The sequence below is a fragment of the Heterodontus francisci genome, chromosome 8 (assembly GCF_036365525.1).
Source record: "Heterodontus francisci isolate sHetFra1 chromosome 8, sHetFra1.hap1, whole genome shotgun sequence".
Classification (NCBI taxonomy): Eukaryota; Metazoa; Chordata; class Chondrichthyes; order Heterodontiformes; family Heterodontidae; genus Heterodontus; species Heterodontus francisci.
This window is the reverse complement of record NC_090378.1, coordinates 85,576,488-85,599,652: the sequence shown is the minus strand read 5'-3', so window position 1 is coordinate 85,599,652 and position 23,165 is coordinate 85,576,488. Positions and strand designations below refer to the sequence as shown.

General features: G+C 42.8%; 1 protein-coding gene across 3 annotated transcripts in view; it reads left to right on the top strand.

Annotated features, from left to right (window-relative positions):
* Positions 1 to 23,165, top strand: part of camsap2a (calmodulin regulated spectrin-associated protein family, member 2a) — a 234,924-nt gene that overhangs the window by 106,893 nt on the left and 104,866 nt on the right. For 2 of the 3 annotated variants that reach the window (XM_068037603.1, XM_068037602.1), the window contains exons 3-4: positions 6,221 to 6,382; positions 18,439 to 18,522. In XM_068037603.1, coding sequence (XP_067893704.1) covers positions 6,221 to 6,382; positions 18,439 to 18,522 — 246 coding nt within the window. The remainder of the gene's footprint in view (positions 1 to 6,220; positions 6,383 to 18,438; positions 18,523 to 23,165) is intronic. The other variant, XM_068037604.1, reaches the window with a different exon arrangement.

Below are 23,165 nucleotides of genomic sequence, written 5' to 3'. Positions count from 1 at the left end.
AACCATCCATTGTATATTCCCTTGCCTTGTTAGTCCTCCCAAAATGCATCACCTCACACTTCTCAGGATTATATTCCATTTGCCACAGCTCTGCCCATCTTACCAGCCCATCTATATCATCCTGTAATCTAAGGCTTTCCTCCTCGCTATTTATGACACCACCAATTTTCATGTCATCTGTGAACCTACTTATCATACCTCCTATATTCATGTCTAAATCATTCATGTACACTACAAACAGCAAGGGACCCAGCACCGACCCCTGTGGTACACCACTGGTCACAGACTTCCACTCACAAAAACAACCCTTGACCATCACCCTCTGTTTCCTGCCACTAAGCCAATTTTGGATCCAATTTGCCAAATTACCCTGGATCCCATGGGCTCTTACTTTCTTAACCAATCTCCCATGTGCAACCTTATCAAAAGCCTTACTGAAGTCCATGTAGACGACATCAACTGCTTTACCCTCATCTACACATCTAGTCACCTCCTCAAAAAATTAAATCAAGTTAGTTAGACATGATCTCCCCCTGACAAAGCCATGCTGACTATCCCTGATTAATCCCTGCCTCTCCAAGTGGAGATTAATTCTGTCCCTCAGAATTTTTTCCAATAGTTTCCCAACCACTGATGTTAGACTCACCAGCCTGTAATTACCTGGTCTGTCCCTGCTACCCTTGTTGAATAATGGTACTACATTCGCTGTCCTCCAGTCTTCTGGCACCTCTCCTGTGGCCAGAGAGGATCTACATATTTGTGTCAGAGCCCCTGCAATCTCCTCCCTTGCCTCACATAACAGCCTGGGATACATCTCATCTAGGCCTGGGGATTTATCCACTTTTAAGCCCGCTAAAACCGCTAATACTTCCTCCCTTTCGATGCTAATATGTTCAAGTATATCACAATCTCCCTCCCTGATCTCTACACTTACATCCTCCTTCTCCATAGTGAACACAGATGAAAAGTAATCATTTAAAACCTCACCTATGTCCTCCGGCTCTACACACAGATTGCCACTTTGGGCCCTACTCTTTCCTTGGTTAGCCTCTTGCCCTTAATATACAGAAAACATCTTGGAATTTTCCTGAAGTATTAAAATCTGAGACTGAAAATGGAAAAATTAACAGGCCCTGAATTTAGTGGAACCCACTTAGATAGAAATAATGGCAAATTTCTGCTGTTTTTTATTCCCATTTTGCTGACAGGAACACAGTGAAATTTCCTGTGGAGCCTCTTATCTATATTGGAAAGTAAAAATCATTGTAAAGCAAGGACAACTGCAGCGCCACCTTTAGGATAATAGTGAATGGGCCGCTGTCATTTGCTATGGCTCCTCACTCTCCAAACCACTTGTCTCTGCTGCACCTCTCCCTCTTCTATTATGTATGCTCATTGGGAGTGTCATTCGAGCTGCTTAATTCTGAGCATGTGAGGGAGAGCAGGATCCAAACAAGAGACTGACTGCTCTTAGATTAAGGATAGTGCAGTTCTCGATGAGCAATTTTTAAAACAAAAAGGTCACTCACCTCATCTATTGGTAACTTGGTCTGCTGTCAGAGTAATTTGCAGATACACCTGTGAAATCTCAGTTACAGCGTTATCGGTGATGTCAGGCCACACTTCACGCAAAGTTTTGCACCCAAATCTATACCAGCACATTACTGGCGTAAATGCGGAAAACTCGCATAAACTGGTCTTCGTGTGGGAGTGAGGCTATGTAAAAGAGTGTTAGCGGGTTTCAATGGATATGTCTCAGAAGTGGCGCAAATGATTGAGGAAGTTCTCCCCCACCTGCGTTTCAGCATAAAAATGGCATAAATCAATAATGTGCAAATTTCTTAGGAGAAAAACTTGACAAAAACTGTTCTTGCTCTGTTATATTATGTTAATGTTCCAGGAAATTCCAGGCCAATCTGTTTTTGGTGGTTTTGGTTGAGGGATAAATATTGGCCAGAACACTGAGAGAACTCCTCTGCTCCTCTTCAAATAGCACATGGGATCAGACAGGGCCCCATAATCAATATCTGACTGCACCTCATACACACAGCACCTCCTTAGTACTGTACAGGATTGTCGAATATAGTAACACATACATTGGGTCAGCAACTTAAATGTTCTCTTAAGAATCTCTAATGCATCTAATCCCGCTCTTGATTTATTGTATCCAATTATGGATCAATGAATGAAATAAGCATGAATGCCCATTGTTTCTTGTTTCTGTTTCTTTGGCCTCCTTGTCTCGAGAGACAATAGGTAAGCGCCTGGAGGTGGTCAGTGGTTTGTGGAGCAGTGCCTGGAGTGGCGAGAAAGGCCAATTCCAGAGTGACAGACTTTTCCACAGATGCTGCAGATAAAATTGGTTGTCGGGGCTGTTACACAGTTGGTTCTCTCCTTGCGCGTCTGTCTTTTTTCCTGCCAACTGCTACGTCTCTTTGACTCGCCACGCTTTAGCCCCGCCTTTATGGAGACAAGGACGGCCAGTGGGTCTGATACCAGTGACGAGCTCGCTGTACAATGTGTCCTTGGGGATCCTGCCATCTTCCATGCGGCTCACATGGCCAAGCCATCTCAGGCGCCGCTGGCTCAGTAGGGTGTATATGCTGGGGGTGTTGGCTGCCTCAAGGACTTCTGCGTTGGAGATACGGTCCTGCCACCTGATGCCAAGGATTCTCCGGAGGCAGCGAAGATGGAATGAATTGAGACATCGCTCTTGGCTGACGTACATTGTCCAGGCCTCGCTGCCGTAGAGCAAGGTACTGAGGACACGGGCTTGATACACTTGGACTTTTGTGTTCTGTGTCAGTGCGCCATTTTCCCACACTCTCTTGGCCATTCTGGACATAGCAGAGGAAGCCTTTCCCTTGCGCTTGTTGAATTCTGCACCGCGAGACAGGTTACTGGTGATAGTTGAGCCTAGGTAGGTGAACTCTTGAACCACTTCCAGAGTGTGGTCACCGATATTTATGGATGGGGCATTTCTGACGTCCTGTCCCATGATGTTCGTTTTCTTGAGGCTGATGGTTAGGCCAAATTCGGTGCACGCAGCCGCAATCCTGTCGATGAGTCTCTGCAGACACTCTTCAGTGTGAGATGTTAATGCAGCACCGTCCGCAAAGAGGAGTTCCCTGATGAGGACTTCCCGTACTTTGGTCTGGATTAGCATATAAAATATCCAATAAATCAATAATTGAGTCAATGTTAGAGTATGAAATATTCTGTACATACAGTAACTAATCCAGTCAAGGAATTGACATATAAAGTATACCAGGATTTTGCTGAAGCTGTCAACAAAGAATAAATAAAAACAATGTGTTGGAAATACTCAGCAGGTCTGGTAGCATCTGTGGAGAGAGAAGCAGAGTTAACGTTTCAGGTCAGTGACCTTTCTTCAGAACTGGCAAATATTAGAAATGTGAAAGATTATAAGCAAGTAAAGCGGGGGTGGGGCAAGAGATAACAAAGGAGAAGGTGTAGATAGGACAAGGTCACAATAGCTGACCAGAAGGTCATGGAGCAAAGGCAAACAATATGTTAATGATGTGTTGAAAGACAAAGCATTAGTACAGATAGGGTGTTAACCGACTGAAAATTGAACAGCAGCAAGTACAAATATTAAAAAAAAAGTGGGTAAGCAAACTGAACAAACTGAGATGAAATAAAATAAAATAAACACACAAAAAACAATATAAAAAAGAAAAAATAACTAAAAATTGAAGTAAAATGGGGGGCCCGTCATGCTCTGAAATTATTGAACTCAATGTTCAGTCCGGCAGGCTGTAGTGTGCCTAATCGGTAAATGAGATGCTGTTCCTCGAGCTTGCGTTGATGTTCACTGGAACACTACAGCAATCCCAGGACAGAGATGAGAGCAGGGGGGAGTGTTGAAATGACAAGCAACCGGAAGCTCGGGGTCATGCTTGCGGACTGAGCGGAGGTGTTCCACAAAGCGGTCACCCAGTCTGCGTTTGGTCTCCCCAATGTAGAGGAGACCACATTGTGAGCAGCAAATACAGTATACTACATTGAAAGAAGTACAAGTAAATCGCTGCTTCACCTGAAAGGAGTGTTTGGGGCCTGGGATAGTGAGGAGAGAGGAGGTAAATGGGCAGGTATTGCACCTCCTGTGATTGCAGGGGAAGGTGCCATGGGAAGGGGACGAGGTGGTGGGGGTAATGGAGGAGTCGACCAGGGTGTTGTGGAGGGAAGGATCCCTTTGGAATGCTGACAGGGGAAGGGTGGGGAAGATATAACAAAGAATAAATCTTTTTTCATTCTGTACGGAGTATATTAATATAGGTTTGAGGTTGGAAAGAGCTGGAAATCAGATCTGTGTCTGAAACAAGACCTGGATGAGCAGAAGAGCTGGGCAGTATCATGTTTTGGGATTTCAGATTGTGTTGCCATTGTGGGGATCTTGGTACAATACATCTCAAGCTATACTGCTCAAGGGAAGGATCTGTGAGGCCATATGGTACATCACTTATCTGGTGCGTTGTTAATTGGATGTGTCTACTTCATCAAAGTGGTGGATGGTAAGGCACAGCAACCCGGAAACTGGTGCATGGTGAACCACCCTGGCAATTTGGGAATAACCAGATGGTGAAGGCATTCCTGCAGCACAATAACTGGTTGGTGCATGGGGTCAGAGCACCCGGTACAGGTATGGCATGGCTCTAAGGTAGGTTTCACGCAGCCTGTGAGCTCCTGGGCTTGAGATCAGGCATCATCAGGTGTGGTGGTACATCTAGTGAGGAATGCATGGTCTTTGTTAGCGAGTTGTGGGGCTCAGGTGTTAGGAACTGATCTTAGGCAGTGTGGAATGGTGTGGTGGTGATGGGTATGTTGTATTCTGCAATCTCACTGTTCTCGAAGCGGGGGACCTCAGAGTAATACATGTTAACCCAATATCACTAAAACAGATTATTTGGTCATCCAAATTGCTGTTTGTAGAGCCTTGCTGCATGCAAATTGATTGCCACATTTCCCTAAATTACAACAGTGACCACACTTCAAAAAGTACCTCGTTGGCTGTAAAGTGCTTTGGGACATCCTGAGGTCATGAAAAACACTATAAAAATGCAAGTTACAGATGAACAGCTTGCAATACAGTAAGCAATATTCTTTAAATGCAGTAACTATCCACTATCCAGTCAAGGAATTGATATGTCTTATAATCATATGCTGTAAAGACTCAAACAGTAGGTGATTAAAGACCAGAGCAGAAAATTGGGGTCCAAATACATTTTATTTCTTCTTTAATCATTAGTGCATAGGTAATTATATTGAACTATTTATTTTATTTTAGACTATTGTAAAACAAGCTACAAAAAGAAATCAACTTGCTCCCCTTGCAAGGAATCTGTTAGTGTTGAAACCAGCATCCATGTTTATGTGATTTTTATGTGATGTTTAGTGATTGGAGATGTACCCAGCTAATAATCTTACCAAAGCTTGTAGGGACATACTTAGTGCCTCTTTGAATTTAACAAAGTGAAGCACCAGAAGCTTTGAAGCATGATCATGAAGAAAAAGCTGGCACTTCTGATATTTCAGCTTTAATACACGTTCTGGGTGTGGAATTGGGATCAGTTGCGATCTTTGGGTGCTACAGGTGCTATTTGGGGACGAAAATGGCATCCGATATGCGCACACATAGTTCTACAGCAAAGCACGCTGGACACTATCTTGGTAAAGGACAAGCAGGAAATGTCTATAACCCAAGTCTGAATCAGGCATTAGTGGATTTGCATATGCAAATAAGGAGCCTAATGCCTGCTTCTGGTCCCTGCTGCAAATTTGGTTTGCGCTGAGGCTGCCATCATGTAAGTAAAAATGTTTAAGTACTTACCATAATCACCGCCACTCCTGGTCCTGCGGTCTCCGACCGCATTCCTGACTCCCAAGGTCAGCAGTCTTCCTATTAGATCCCTCACCTCCCACTGATCCCTGATCATGGACTCCGAGGCCCATCCCTTACTCCTCAAGACCCTGTGTTCCAGCCTAATCACTTATCTGGAAATTGGTGCACGAGCTTGTGCGGGCTAATATTGCAGCGCCATCTACATTATTATGCAGTCCGAAGCCCAAACTCTGGGGCTCCTCGGACTTTCCCATTTGAGCGTGGGCTGTTAACATTGTGAGGCACATCTGAATTTCCAGGCCTTTCATACAATTGTAACATTTACTGAAGTCTACTCTGAATTTTTTCCCTTTACAGAGCGCTCACCTGGCTATGATTGACACTCTGATGATGGCTTACACTGTGGAAATGATCAGCATTGGGAAAGTGGTCTCCTGCATCCAGCAGTTCACAAACTTCTTCCCAGCCACAGAGCTTCCATATGACATTGAAGATGCCATTGTCTGCTGGATAAATAAGGTAAAGTGTCACAAATCCGATAAAATGAAATTATTGACGTGTGAGGAGAGTGGGATTGAGGTTGTTCGATTCAATAGCTGTGTATGATGAATAGATATCAGCTATTAGCTGAGCTGATTGTGGAGTACCTATACCTTACAGTAGAGGCTCCATCTCTGGTGGAGATGGGTGGAAAAGCGCACTGCCTAATCATTCATCATTGCTGCTTCCCAGTCTATGCCTTTCTGTAATGCAAGAACCTATGATGCACTTTAAAGTTGCTTAATGAAAACTGTATTATACCTTTCTATAGAAGCATCAAAGGCTATTTGACTTTTTGCCTGAAAGAGCTGTTCAGTCAATTTTACTTTTGATAGAATTAGAGAACTTGACTGTGAATCACACCTTGCACGTTGAATAATTTTAGTTTTGCAAAATCACCATATGCAAGGTGCCTTCTATTTTATATGCCAGAAAAATTGGACCACCATTAACAAACATTTCTTTCCCCAATTTTTCCATCCAATTTTTCTGCTAATCCCTGCCCCTTCTATAGAGAGCAAGACATGCTGAGGTCCAATTCCATGGACAGAAACGCTTTTCCCTTATATTTCACCCAAGTGACAATTCTTCATGTGTAAACCTAGAGACAGCACATGTCTTCAGTCATTTCAGTTGTAGCACTTTCAAAGCTGAACCCAACTCTGACCAACTGAGAACGCACCCCCTCCCTCCCCCACACACACCCACGACCCCCCCTCCCCCCACACACGCACCCATACCACATGCCTCACATACACCCCACACCACACACACAACCAGTGATGATTACCGTGATTGAGTTGACTAAGTCAGGCCTTTCTGATCTATATGATTGAGTGCCTGCAGCTACCCATTGAGGCATTGAGGAGGGTGTCTGCCGCTGATTAACTTAAACTGTTATTGCTGTATAACTACTGAGGAAAAACAATGCAATGAGTGGATGAGAAGAAACTGATTTTCCAAATATTTTGCATCTTGTATTACTTTATGACAAAGTTTGAGGCTTATTTTCACATGAGAACTGACGAAACCTTGTAAGGTTTTCTCAAGATTTCAGTCAAGTGTAACTGTGTTTGTGTGTTTCCTTTTGTTTTCCTCTCTCTCATGCTGTGATTGTTCACCTTTCCAGGGCGCTCATGCATGCTCTCGCATGCCCACATACTCTCATTTTCTTGTTTGCTCATTCTATCATTTCCACTCTCTCTTATGTTCTTTCTCTCTCGTGCTTGTGCGACTTATAGGAGAGAAGGAAGGAGAGTTCACAAATTCTCTTCAGTGCATGCTGTTCTCTGTGTGCTCTGTCTCTCTTATATGCTTTCTCTCTCATGCAGTCTCAAGAGCTCATCCATTATTGAGTGCTCTCTCTACCTCACATGCACAATTTCGCTTTCCCTTTTATGGCTCTCTCCTGGCTCAGGTGCTTGCTATTTTGCTCTCTAACAATCACCCTCTCACGTGCACTCACTCTCTCTTGCATCGCTCTTTCTCAACTGTCTTTTGAACCCTTTTCCCCTCCCTGTCTCTCCTCATCTCTCCACTTTTCTCCCTCTCTACCCTTCTCCAATCCCTTTCCATCAGGCCTGACTCTTTCTGCCCACTTCAGCCTCCGAGTGTTCCAAATTTTTAGTGAGATGTATGGAACTCAGACACAAAGATGCTAAGTTTGTCAAATATAATCTAAACCTGACAGTCAAGCAACATGAGAGCTCTATTCAAATGTCCCAATGTTATGTTAATGTGAACAAGCTAGCAGAAAGGAGATCGCAACCTTGGGCAGCTTGTGCAATTTTAAATATTTGTTACTTTGCAAGCAAGATACAAAGTACTTTATTTAGACCTCCTCCAAGCCTTCTCCAATAATCCATGTGCATTTGAAGGTAGCATGCCTAAAAGAGAACACAATATTTTAAATGTGACTACAATCATATATTCAGCGTTGCAGCTGCTTGTTTGAATTGTCATCAAATGCCCCTGAGAAACATTGCAGAACTTGATTAGCTTTGTTACTGACATAACTCAGTGATTGTTTGTCATTCATCGAAAATGTACCAGTCACTGAGATCTTAGTTTACCACTTCCAGCTAACTTATGAGGATCTGCAGTCAGCTCTCTGTGACTCACCCCTCAGCACAATGGGTGTTACTATTGCCTTAGACCTTGCTACGCAACTTAACATCACTCTGCAGTTTGATCTTCCTCCCCCAAGTGACATAGAAGATGAATGGTAACAGCTCTATGATCAGAGCTTCAAGACTTCAGTAGATGTCCTGGGATACTGCAAGCACAAGCACCAAGATTAGTTTGATGAGAATGATGAAAACATCTCCCATCTTCTCAAACAGAAACAGCTCGCACATGCAAGTCTTCTAGCAACTCCACAATCAACAATCAAGAATAAGCCGATAAAAATGATAAACAGAAGCTCCAGTGTGCTTTAAGAGAAATGCAGAATGCAAAAGCTGATGAGCTGCAACATCTAGCTGAGAGGCATGATCCATGTTTTTACAATGTGCTGAAGACTGTACATGGTCCACCCACCACAACCTTTGTGCCTATCCTGACAGCAGATGGAAATAAACTAACCACTGATAAGGCAGCTGTAATAGAAACGTGGTGTGAACACTTCGCCAAGCTCCTCAACAGAGACTTCCACATCTCAGCAGATTCTCTGCATCAAATTGAGCAGTTGAGAAAGAAAGCCTGTCTCTTCCTCCTTCCACTGAAGAGGTGATAAAGGCAATCAAATCAACCAAATAAGGCAAAGCCCCTGGCTCAGATGGCATGCCAGAAGAGGTTTGGAAGTGTAATAGTACAGAGCTTGTTAACAAACAGCCATCTTCAAGAGTATCTGGAATCAGGAAAAAGTTCCACAGAACCTCAAGGATGTCAACATAGTCAGCATCTAGAAGCAGAAAGGATCCAAAAATGTGTGCGGCAACTATCAAGGAATAAGTCCTCTCTCAATCGCAGGGGAGATCCTCACAAGGGTATAATTGGTTTTAGGGCTAACCATGGGACAACTGATATTTGTAACAAGACAACCACAAGAAAAGTGCATAGAGCAATATCAGGATCTATATCTGCTGTTCATAGACCAAACTAAAGCTTTTGACAGTATGGCACTTGCTCTCCAAGCTAGGATGTCTGTACAAATTTGTCAGAATCCTGCGCCCACTACATGATGGCATGGTTGGACATGTTTGTGCCTGTGGTGAAATATCCGATGGCTTTGCGGTTACCACTGGTGTAAAGCAAGGATGCGTCATGGCTCCCTAAATTTTCAATCTTGTTGCAATGTTAAGGAAGCCACCAGACACATGCTTGCAGGCATCAATATTAGGTTCCATTCAGGGAAGCTCGTCAGTCTCTCCAGACTGCATGTCTCCACCCAAGTCACAGAGGTAGTAATCAGAGAGCTTCTGTATGCAGGTACAGGCTTTCTTTCTCAGGCAACTGCTCAATTTGATGCAGAGAATCTGCTGAGATGTGGGAGTCTCTGTTGAGGAGCTCAGCAAAGTGCTCACATCACCTTTCATTACGGCTGCCTTATCAATGGTTAGTTCATTTCCATCAGCTGTTCGGATGCAGGTACAGCAAGTGATTAGGAAGGCAAATGGAATGTTGGCATTTATTGCAAGGGGAATCGAGTATAAAAGGGAAGTTTTGCTACAGTTGTACAGGGCGTTGGTGAGACCACATCTGGAGTACTGTGTACAGTTTTGGTCTCTTCGCTGAAGAAAGGTTATAATTGCATTGGAAGCAGTTCAGAGAAGGTTCACTTGACTGATTCCTGGGATGAAGGGGTTATCTTATGAGGAAAGGTTGAACAGGTTGGTCCTGTATCCATTGGAGCTTAGAAGAAAGAGAGGTGATCTTATTGAAACATACAAGATCCTGAAGGGACTTGAAAGGGTGGATACTGAGACAATGTTTCCCCTTATGGGAGAGTCTAGAACTCGGGGACACAGTTTAAAAATTAGGGGTCTCCCATTTAAGACTGAGACGAGGAGAATTTTTTTTCTCAGTGGGTTGTTAATCTGTGGAATTCTATTGAGTATTTTTAAGGCTGAATTAGATACATTATTGATTGACGAGAGTCAAAGGTTATAGCACATAGACAGGAAAGTAGAGTTGAGGCCACAATCAGATCAGCCATGATCTTATCAAATGGTGGAGCAGGCTCGAAGGGCTGAATGGCCTACTCTTGCTCCTAATTTGTATGTAAGTATGTTTATTTGACTACCCTAGCTGCCCACAACAAGGAAGACATCCAGTCTATGGCAAGTAAATTCTCGAGTGCTGCCAGAAACTTTGGTCTCCAAATCAGTATCTCCCAGACCGAGGTTGTGTTTCAGCCAGCACCAGGCACGCGCTATGAAGCGCCAGACATACCCATTGATGGAGAGAGAAGCAGAGTTAACGTTTTAGGTCTGTGACTTTTCATCAGAACCGTTCTGATGAAAGGTCACAGATCTGAAATGTTATCTCTGCTTCTCTCTCTGCAGATGCTGCTGAATATTTCCAGTACTTTGTTTTTATTTAAGATTTCCAGCATCTGCAGTATTTTGCTTTTATTATAAACCCATTGATGGCATCAGTCTCCAGGCTGTAGAAATATTCTCCTACCTAGATAGTGTGCTCTCTAGAGATGCCACTATTCATGAAAATATCCATGCACGCATGCAGACAGCAAGTTCTGCATACAGTCGACTCCATGATTGTGTCTGGAAGCAGCATGGCATTGAGCTCAAGACTTGAATCAAACTCTACCAGGCCATTATCCTTACCACCCTGCTGAATGACACAGAATCCTGGTCTGCCATAGGTGCCACATCAAAGCGCTGGAATGCTTCCACTAAAAACTCCTAAGGTCCATTAGGAAAATTTGATGGCAGGACAAAATCACAAACAACGAGGTGCTCCATCATACTGGGCTCAACAGCATGGCGACTACCCTCCAGAAAATTCAACTTAGATGGGCAGGCCATGTCTTCCACATGGATGATTACAGAATCCCTGAGCAGTCCTTCTATGCAGAACTGTCTCAGGCCAAATGACATCAAGGTGGTCAGTACAAACAATATAAGGACACCCGAAAAAAACAGCCTTACAAACTTTGCATTGCAGACCACCACTCTTGGGAAAACACTGCAACTGACCTGTCAACATGGAGGCAAGCACTGAAATTTTGTTCGGCATGTTTCAAGGACCATCTGCGCCAAACCTGCGACATCCGACGTGCCCAGAGGAAGGCTAGAGGTGGCGCAGCTTCCAAGTTCCCTCAAGCACCAACAATGTCAATATGAACTACCAGTTTTGTGGACATCCATGGCAATCCTACACCAGTCTCTTCAGTCATGAGAGGACCCATCAAAGACAATTAAATCATTTACATCTTGGACATACTTGAGCAACGAGAAGTCTATCATGGGTTTGCCATTTCCAGCAGACTTGTGAGGATCTTAAGTCAGCTCTTTATTAATACCCATTGTGCCAAGGGGTGAGTCACAATGTGAATGGTGCTGCTGTGCCATAGCCATGTCATTACATAAATGATGCATTGTTTGTAAAATGTCACTTTGTTTCTTGAATGTCGCATTTTTTAAAATAAAAAGTGTTGTTGCTCCAAGACAGTCATTGATTCACTGATTTCTGAAGACTTTGGACTCAAGTGAGTTAATGTAACAAGAGCTCAATTGGTTCACAGCCATCCATTTTTCACTCTCTGAAGGGATCATAACGTCGTTTCAGTTTGGGTATATCTGACTAGTCCAAAAAAAACCTGCCAGTGTCATGTGTCTGTTTGAAAATAGGGCTCAGGAGGTAAAGTCCAGCCGATTTGAAAGAACATCTGCCAATCATAAGTGTCTCTGCAATATCATAGCCATTTTAAGAAGTGCCATATAAATCTTTGCACTGTCTATTCACCAAAATATTTCCAAAACGAAAGGCCGTTCTGTGTTTGAATGAACAGAGCTGAAAATTAGTTATAGCCTACATTTAAAAAATATTTGCAATTGTACAGAATATAAACATTCTAATTACTAGCAACAAAATGCAGGTGGCAATTAGTTTTAAATGAGGGAAGATGCTGAGTTCTACTTTGTCTATCTGTCTCTGACAACAGTTAGCAATTAGAATGTTTACCTATTCTGTCATCATAAGCAGCTAATAATCATGTGAAATAATTAAAGGCTGTTTGCTTAAAAATACAACTTTATTTAAACTCGGTTACAATAAAGAAAAACATCTGTCGTTGAGTTTAATAAGTTAAGTTTGTAAAACACCAAACAAGAGCTACAACAGCTGTGTAATCAGTAGTCTGTTTTTCTCTCTGTCTCCCTCTTTCTCCTTTACTTTCAAATCAAAAACAACAACTGTTATTTTTATAGCACCTTAAACATAGTAAAACGTCCCAATGCGCTTCATAGCAACATTATCAAACAAAATTTGACACTGGGCCACATAAGGAGACATTAAGGCAGATGACAAAAAGCTTGGTCAAAGAGGTAAGTTTAAAGGAGCATCTTAAAGGAGGAAAAAGAGGCAGAGAGGTTTCGGGAGCTTAGCGCCTTGGCAACTGAAGGCACAATCGTCAATGGTGGAATGATTAAAATCCAGGATGCGCAAGAGCCCAGAATTGGAAGAGCACAAATATCTCGAAGAGTTGAGGGCTGGAGGAGATTATAGAGATAGGGAGGGGTCAGGTTATAGAGGGATTTGAAAACCAGGATGAGAATTTTAAAATCAAGGCATTGCTTAACCAGGAGCCAATGTAAGTCAGCGAGCACAGGATGAGTGACACCGAGGGGGACTCAGCCATTGAAAGAGAGGTGCCCTTGGTGCAGCACAAGTGATGGGCAGAGTGGGCAGTCAGCGCTCAGGCAGTTCAGGGGGGTCATCACCCTCCTGGTGTCATGGGGGCGGAAGAGCAGGGGGCAAGGCTGCTGACAGTTGGGCGACCGCCTGACCACAAGGAAGATTGCAGCTGGCAATGGGGGCACTACTGTAAGACTTTGGGCCCAGTGGCGATGAAGAGCAACATCCTGCACAGTAAGGGCACCCGGCCCTGTGCACGGCGGGTGTGGCGGTGGTTGGGGGTGGTGGGGGGGGGGGGTGCAGAAAAGAGAAAGGAGGATAAAGGACACCCTCAACAGAGAATCTAACAACTAAGATGGAGCTACCTGGAGATGACCAGGAACTAGGGCCACAGGAGACTGCGGCTCTCCAGGCAGACAGTCAGACATCTGTGCCCTCATTATTGAAGATCTTGCACCTCGCTGCACTAGTTGCTATATCCTACCAGTAGCCGTCAAAGTCAATGCCTCTGGCTCCTTCAAAAGATCAGCTGTGGATCTTAGTGGCATCTCGCAAACGGCTGCACACAACTTCATCTCGCAGATTACTGACACCCTCTTTGCCAGAGCTGGACAGTACATTCATTTCACAACAGATGAGGCCTCACAGGCATAGAGGGCAAAGGATTTAGTCGCTATTGCTGGATTCCCACGGGTGCAGGGCATCATTGATTGCACCCACGTGCCCATCAAGGCACCTAGTGACCAGCCAGTCAGATTCATTAAGAGGAAGGGCATCCATTCCTTCAATGTTCAGCTGGTCTGTGACCACAACAAGAGTTTCCTCCATGTGTGTGCTCTCCTTCCTGGCAGCTGCCATGACTCGTTCATCCTGCGCCAATCCGGACTGTCGCAGCTCTTCACTCCAATCCCCAAAGTCTCTGGATGGATACTGGGGGAAAGGGAATATCTCCTGAAGGTATGGCTACTCGCCCCTCCACAAGAGCCCCAGACAGAGGCACAAAGGTGATGCAACCTGTTATATATTTGGTTCTTTATGTTGCCACTGTATACAGTCTAGCCAGACTGTATTAATAATATAGACTATATTATTTAAACATTCATCTTTATTGGAAAGTAACTATATACACTCCACACTAGCCTGTGTGTCTCCTTGAAAAGTCACGCTGTAACTGCTTTCGAGTCTCTCCCACGATCTCTTATCTCATTATGGTGGGCAGTAATCTTTACATTCTCAAGATTAACCCTTTAATACCCTTGTACTACATCTCCCCCCAAGTTTTTAATCCCAATATATATTTACATACATTCACTTTATTTACATGCTACCCCATCTCCGCCATTCTCCCTTCCTCTGGTAGGGCTGAGTAAATCTTGCTCCTGCTCAACTTCACTACACCTCTGCTTCAACAATCTCTCTTTTCCCTTGATATATCTGCACAATATGCCTTCAGGAACTCCACTTTCCCAGCCCACTGAGTTGTTTCCTCTATATGTATGGGTCATTCCTCCTCTTGTTTATCCCTTTCTTTCTGTAATTGTCTCTTTGTCCTGTCAACCATGGCACACCTATCTAACTTCTCCTTCCTTAATTTACTCAATTCTAACTCCAGCTTTCTATGCTTTTCCTCCTGCTGCTTACACTTAGCCTGATACACCAACAGCCAGACTGCTTAAATTTATCTGTCTTTACATGTGGACCCCTGCATCTACTGTTCTGCCTCACTGACAGGGTCGTCTGAAATCTGTACAACCCAGACCCACCCCATACATTTCACTACCACCAAACAAAGCAAGTTAGAAAGACGCTCCTCTTTATCATAGCTTCTTCTAGCTTCTTTCAACTTACACCAATTTAATACAACTTCACTCAGAGGCTTCACACATTCACATTTACCATTCAACAATTTCTGAACACACGAAGATACCAAACAACAACATAGACTTACACACGCACACTTTTCTTCTTTTGTCCTTTCAACAGCATTTTAAACTACTGTGGTATTTCCAATGTAATTTCTACCAAACGTTTCCTGAAATTTGTTTCTATCTCTGGACTTGTTTCTGGATTGGCTGTTAGTTTGTTTCTGCTTTTGGAAATGTTTGTGGACTCACCAGCAGAGTCCCATTTGAGAATTGATTCCGATCCTAATTGCCTTATCCTTCAGACCTTTCTTTTGGCCCTTCCACCATGCTGTTTGTACTTCTGGGGGGTTGTTAGATTTCAATCCATCTTTTTTCATTTTACTGGACAAGTTCTCATCTGCTATAAGGTAAAGGACCCTTCCGCTCCCCAATTCTGTCAGTGTGTGGTCTGCCCAAGCAGTATTGACCTGCAGGATGCCCTTTAAATTCCCTACGCGGTATATGGACCTACGGGGTACCCTTTAAATCCCCTGCGCAGCTCGACCTCTTGTGAAGGTCTGCCTTGCGGTCTCTCTCAGCGTGGTCTTCTGCATGGTAACGGCCTTCGGGATACATCTAAATCCCCTGCATGGCTTCACCTACTGTGAGGCTCTGCATTGCGGCTTTCTGAGCGCGGCTCTCTGCCCGGTTCTCTCAACTCGTGACCTACTACCCTGGTGCGCTTTGATCGCTCAGCACTTGAGTCTCCAGGCGTTGGTTCTTTGATACCCACTTAAAGTACTAGTCCCGTGATTGTGAGGCAGACCTTTCCTAACACTGGGTGGTAAAATAAAAGGTACTCACCCCTTGATTGGTCTCCTCACTGTCACAGTCCCGATGTGGTGTATCCTGCTGACTACGGCAAATTTAAGGGTGAGGGCTTGCCCCGGTACCCAAAAGCGCCTTGAGAGTCGGATGTCTTGTACCAACGAGCGATCTTTATTTATGAGCAGGCAAGGAGAAGTCCTACTTTCATGAATGATTGTAATGGGTTCTGCTAGTACATTGTTCCAGTGGTCATTTTATACAGTTTACTTGATAAACTGTTTCTTAATTACATCATCTCCAATCTATTGCCTTCCCTGATCTCATCCTGCCTTGGTTATATTATTCACCTCATCAACCTCTTGATTACCCTAGTCATAGGATTCTTAGGCTACTCATAGGATTCGGGTGTCTCCCTCCTCAGCTCGTTACCTTATGATTAGTGTTACGACCAGGTGAGAAAGATGTTGAGAGGTCTTTTACTGTCTTCACCTGGTCTTATTGTAACAGGTTTTTAATTTTTAAACACATCGTGTTTTGAGCTGTCCCTTGGTGAATCCTTGTTCACCACTTTCTAATTATAAGGCATAAACAGGCTTTCTTAGGTTTAAAGAAGAAAAGTGAAATTTTATTAAACCTTAAACTTAAACTCTACTTCGGTTAACATGTACAGATACATGCCGCGCCCCACGCGAGCATGCATATGTGATACACACATGCAAATAGAGACAGAAAAGATCAGAAGAAAAATAGTGGAGAAGTTTGAGGCATTCTCTGAAGAGGGGCTTTTACTGTGCTTCAAACTTGCTGTAGTCCTTGATTGTAAGTAGTCTTGCTTTTCATTGGGGCCCAGTATTCTTCTTAAACCTTATACATTGTAGGACACTTTTCTCTCTTGGGGTTCACATGTCTTCAGTGGTTTCCAAAGCTGGTGAAAGTGGATGAGAGCAGACAGGAGAGAGGTCTTTTCAGTCCAGGCGCCAAGAGCTTTCTGTGTTTCTTTCTCTTAGCGAGTTCAAATTCAAAAATCTCCAACAGTCAGTCAGTCATGTGACTAAACTGGTCTGACCACTTATCTGTGTATTGGGGAAGCAAGGACTGGGTCCCTTGTTCCAACACAGTCTGCTAGCCAGGGACGTGGCAATTCTTTTGTGTTCTTGGTGCTGAACTCCAGTTAGGATTTCAGAAGAAATAGCACTGAAGACTCCATTGCATCATGATTAATAACCATAATACATTAAATGCAATTTTCAAAAACACTGCAACAAACCTTGCCTTTTTGTCCTGTCACCCCATGACCTTAATTCAAATAGTCTTACAAATGGGATAAATGTTTCTCTCTCAACTGGCTGTAAGGGTTGCACGTAAAATGAGTTTGGGCAGTCTCAGCCCACTTGCTATTAGATGTGAGCCCACAACACTAAACTGACAATCTCACTCCAAGAATCAGCAAAGATAATTTGCATGACAAACAAATGTCATACTGATACACAAGGGGTGTGATCTTCTCGGGTTAAGGCTAAGACACATTGTTGGGGCAGAGTTAAGGCAGCTTTATGCTGGACTTAATCATATTGTAACTGAGCAGGGCTTACTGACTGCTGACTTTGGGTACCTTAATTTAAAATTAAAAGAAACTAAGGTATTGATTATGTAACGGGGAAGGTCAAAGACTCTCATGTAATTTCTAGGGCTGGGACAATATTGAGAAATTTGACCAGGGAGGTGAAACATGCTGCTAGATTTCTGCTATAAACATCTTACTTAGGCTGACTCCATACAAGTAATCCACTCATCACTATATAAACAGGACTGATATTTGGACTTTTTTTCGGAAGAAGGTTTTGCTGTCTGTGGTAGGTCAGAGTTACAATACTGAGGCACTGTAGGTAGTCAGCAGTTCCATTCCTTTTTGAATATCACGCATTTGTAGTGGATATGGTTTAGCTCGTATTGTCAAAGTGACTAGGAAAAGTTAATGGCCCTTTCAAATACGCAAACTGCTATAATGTTTCACAGATTAATTTAATGCATCAATATCAATGTTTTCAATATTTTTGACCACCTTTGTTCAAACTACGAATGCACTGATTGAAATATTTACATTTAATATAAACCTTGGGTACATTTATTAGCAAAATTAAACATAAAAATGTCTTGAAATTAATGACTTTCCTGTCTCGCTTTCTCTCATTCACTCTCCCTCTCTCTTCCCCCGCACCCCCCCGCCCCCCCCCCCCCCCCCCGCCACCCCATTTCTACATTACTTCCTCTGGTATTGGTCCAGAAATGTCAGTAATGAATTAGTAGTGTAAATCCCAACAAATCAGGTCTGGTAACGTGTACTGTGCAATAACAGTCATCAATTCCATTTCTCTGTATCTAATGCACTCTCTCCCATATAATCTTTCACTTCCCATTATGATATTTTAAGTAGTCATTAAATCACTGATCGATGATGTAAATTATCTGAGTTTTCAAATGAAGGGGGGAAAAACATACTTGCATTGGATACCAATCTTAGACTTGTGTTTATAATTGATTCAGGTAAACGAACATTTGAAGGAAATAGTCAGTCAGGAGCAGAAGCAAAGGCGGCCACAAGGGCCAGAAACACCTGGAAATCAAAGGGTAGGAACTGAAGTTGAAATTTTGTTAATTGTGTTTCATTTCTTCAGGATAACTGCAATATTCAAGTGTTAAAAAAAAAAGACATGTTTTCAACAAAATGCTTTCTACCCCACAGGATGCGTCAGCTCCTTTGATAGTCAAGTAAAAATGTGAATGTTTATCTTTACTTTAATATCACTATCAAGTAAATCTTTGCAGACAGCATGCTTCTGGGCAGAATAAAACTGTACACTGAGTTCCATAAATTGTGCTTAATTGTATGCAGGTGGTGGACAATAACTGGGGAATCACTTATGCCCCTAGAAATAAATATAGACTGAAACTGTGGTTGTTGAGTTGGGAGGTGTATACTTGTAATGTGGAACTTTGTAAATAATTGCTTATGTAAAAGTGTGCAAAGATTGACTCCTTCAACAACTGGCTTTCTGGAATAGTAGCACGGTAGCAAAGGATGGCTGCCTAAAGGTGAAATTTGGAAACTAAGAAACATAAAATCCTAAAATTAAAAACAAGAAATGCTGGAAATACTCAGCAGGTCTGGCAGCATCTCTGGAGAGAGAAGCAGAGTTAACGTTTCAGGTCAGTGACCCTTCTTCCACAGATGCTGCCAGACCTGCTGAGTATTTCCAGCATTTGTTGTTTTTATTTCAGATTTCCAGCATCTGCAGTATTTTGCTTTTATAAACATAAATCCTAATGGCCATTTTGGAAAATGGCGGACAGAAAGTGTAAATTCTTGGGGTATGATTAGCCTCCAATGTTGTTGGAGTCTGAACCATTTGACCAGTGGAAGAATGAAGTAGATATGTGGACGCAGGTTATGTCCCTACCAAAAAGGAATTCCATGTAAAATAGCTGGGTAAGCCATTTTATAAGTACTGATGTAATCTCTAGTTAGTTGGCTGTGCTATTGAGTAAACCTATGAAAAAGGTACAAATGAAACTTGACATAGAGCATGGTCAGGTGATTATTTCAGTAGATCTGCAATTTACCCAGTCAGGATATTATTGCGCCCCTTAACAAAACTTGATGTTTCTCATCAGTGTGTTAGACAAGTATTAATTAGTAGCATTAGGTGATAAGAATCATTGAGGAAAGAAAGCAAATAGTCTTAAAGTGACATAGACACTTTTCTCACCCTACTTGTCAAAGGGTAAACATCCTGCTAAGAGATGTAGTTATAGTTGATGAAGAGTATATGAGACTAATAGAATAGATTGTTGAGAAGTGTAAAATCTGAAAGTATCGGAGGATGTCGCCATGTCCTATGATAAGCGTTTCATTGGCACATAACTATAATGAGGTAGTTGCCATGGATCTTAAAGTGTGAGACAAAGACAGAAATATTTTCATTCTACATTTTGTAGACCTGGTGACCAGATTTAGTTTTTCTATAATAATACTTGGTAATGGCAAAATGGTTATTATAGACAAAATGATGGAGAGATGGATATGGACAGGATTTGGGACACCAACAAATTTTCTGACTGATACTGGAGGGGAATTGGCCAATGACAAGTTCGGAGACATGTGTGAAATCATGAACATCATGGTCCCAATGAGTAGCAATGGACTCTGTGAAAGGAATCACGTGTTGAGCAATGAAATTCTGCATCTAATTTTGGCTGATCAACCAAGCTGCAAGTTGACAACTGCCTGGCATAGGCGGTTCATACCAAGAATTCACCCCAGATGGGCGGCACAGTGGTTAGCACTGCAGCCTCACAGCTCCAGCGACCCAGGTTCGGTTCTGGGTACTGCCTGTCTGGAGTTTGCAAGTTCTCCCTGTGACCGCGTGGGTTTCCTCCGGGTGCTCCGATTTCCTCCCACATGCCAAAGACTTGCGGATTGATGGGTAAATTGGCCATTGTAAAAAGAAAATGCCCCTAGTGTAGGTAGGTGGTAGGAGAATTGAGGGAAGGTGGGGATGTGAGAGGGAAAAATTGGATTAATGGGTGGTTGATGGTCGGAGCGGACTCGGTGGGCCAAAGGGCCTGTTTCGGTGCTGTATCTCCCTATGACTCTATGGTTGGAGGAGAGAGTCCCTATCAATTATTCCATGGGTCAAATTAAAATTGCATTCTGTGCTGTGCGATAATCCTTCTGCTCTAGATGGTACCACAGTTAGTTCCATTTTTTTCTGCACATTTGAATGCTTTACATGCAAGGAGACAGGCATTTATCAAGGCTGAAGTCTTGGAAAAAATTCTGAGAGCTCTGAAGCATCGTATCAGACCATCCAAGACATAATTTAAGTCGTGATTTGGTGTATTATAAAAGACAGTGAGTGTCATAGAGATTGGAAAGGACCTGGTAAGGTCGTGATGATAAGACAGTAGTTATCATACATGGCAATTAAACTTTTAATTTTCATTCCTAACAATTAATTAGGATGAATTACAAAATCTCGAACTCTAAGCAGCTGAGAGAAGTAAATGATGCACCTTGTATATCAACTGCTTATGTGTTTTGTGATGATTGTCCTGCGGAACAGAATGCAGTAGTTCAAGGGCTGGATAGTGGTAATGTGATTGATCGTCACACACAGGAGGGAGCTATCACATCCAAAGGCCAGTTGCCCAGAGTGGGTACTCAAGTGGCATATAGTCCAGAATGGTCTAATGAATGGAGGTGTGTGACAATTGTGGGGCAGGCAGAAAAAGCTTCTGGCAAATTTAAATATTCAGGATGACCAAGAAGCGAGGTCCATGGACTGGCAGAACGAAGTGAAAGAGGAGGGAAGAGTAGGAAAGTGCTGTCAAATACTAATGGTGGGTCCAGAAGTAACTCTTGCTCAGAAACCGCTCACGTACCAGAGAAAATCCTTCCAATAGTGCATGAGAAAGATCTTGCAGTAGTACTCCGACAGGCATAAAAGTGCAAGTTGACGCCATAGCTTGAATAGATTAGACAATGAAATAAAGGCAACAGAACAATCTGAGAACAGAACTAGAAGCAGAAGTCCAAATGATCGTGACGTTTTGGTGGCTACCAATAAACTTGAGGATAAACTATTGAGAGGCAAAACAAAAGGAATTAAATATTTGGAGGGAATTTGGAATTTATACTGAGATACCAGATAAGGGGCAATCAGCTTTGTTACATAGGTGGATTTGTACTGAAAAACTCGTTGTACTTCAGACTTATAAGGCTAAAGCAAGGCTAGTTGCTAGGGACTGTGAAGAGCGAGTGGGTGATAGTAATTTTCGAGTGGACTGTCCCATAGCTGGAAAAGTAGTCTTGAAATCTTTAGCCCTTTTGGCCACATATTCATGGGAGTGTAGATCAATCAACATAAAAGCTGCTTTTCTGCAGAGCAATACTTTTCAGAGAGAAGTGTTTCTGAAACTAGCCAAAGAGGCAGCAGATGTAGAAGGGAAACTATGGAAACTAAACGAATGTGTCTATGGCCTGACTGATGCTTCCAGGGGGTGGTATTTATTAGTGAGATCTGTTTGCTGAAAATAGTTTGTATTCAACTAGAAGCAAATCCCACAATGTTTTATTGATATTTTAACGGAAAGCTTTTTGGCATCTTCATGATGCATGTTAATGATTTCTTGTGGGATACTACTCTGGAATTTAAGAAATAATAGAGTGGAATTTAAAATTGGCAGTCAGGTTTGTGGGGCTTTTAAATGTGTTGGTTTAGATATTAAGCAAAGTAGGTCTGGAATAATTTTAATCAACAATCCTATTTAGAGTGTGTTACATCCTGATTAATTTGTCCAGCTCATCACAGAAAGATGATATCTCAAGAAGGGACAGAGCAATTGTGAAACTTGATTGGTCAGTTGAACTGGTTGAGCACTCTGGCTAGACCAGATGCCAGTTTTGATGTGTTGGCGTTAAGTCCTATGATGAAACTCCCTAAAGCAGAGAATGCTTTAAGGGCAAATAAAAGATTGAAAAAATTATATCTGGAGAAACATGTACTTAAATTCCCATTCTTAGGTGACCCAAAGAACATGAAACTAGTCATTTTTAGCAATGCTTCGGATGCTAATCTTCCTGATGGGTACTCTAGTGCAGTTGGTTTCATAATATTTCTTATGGGTAAGAATGGGGAATGTTGTCCTTTGGCTTGTAAAGCTAAGAAAATAAAAAGGGTTGTTAAAAGTACTTTGGCTGCTGAAACACTGGCTCTTGAAGCAGTGGATATGGGATTTTATTTTTCAAATATGTAAAGTGACTTTCTGTACAATGGGTGTTCTGAGTAGGATGGGAAAGAGGGTTCCTCTGGAGAGTGCAGTGAGAGTCATGACCAGAGCACCATGGGTGGCTCAGCCGTGCAAGGGGGGAGGAGAAAGGTCAAGAGAGCAATAGTGATCAGGGATTCTATAGTTAGGGGAACAGATGGATATTTCTGTGGTCGCAGGCGTGATTCCAGGATGGTATGTTGCCTCCCTGGTGCTAGGGTCATGGATATCACCGAGCGGCGACCAATTATATAGCAAGAAAGAGGGATGAGGTCCTGCAGGCTGAGTTTAGGGAGTTAGGAATGAGATTAGCAAGCAGGACCTCAAAGGAAGTAATCTCCGGATTGCTCCCAGGGCCACGTGCTCGTGAGTATAAAAATAGGAAAATACACCAGATGAATGTGTGGCTGGAGAGATGGTGCAGGAGGGAGAGCTTCAGATTT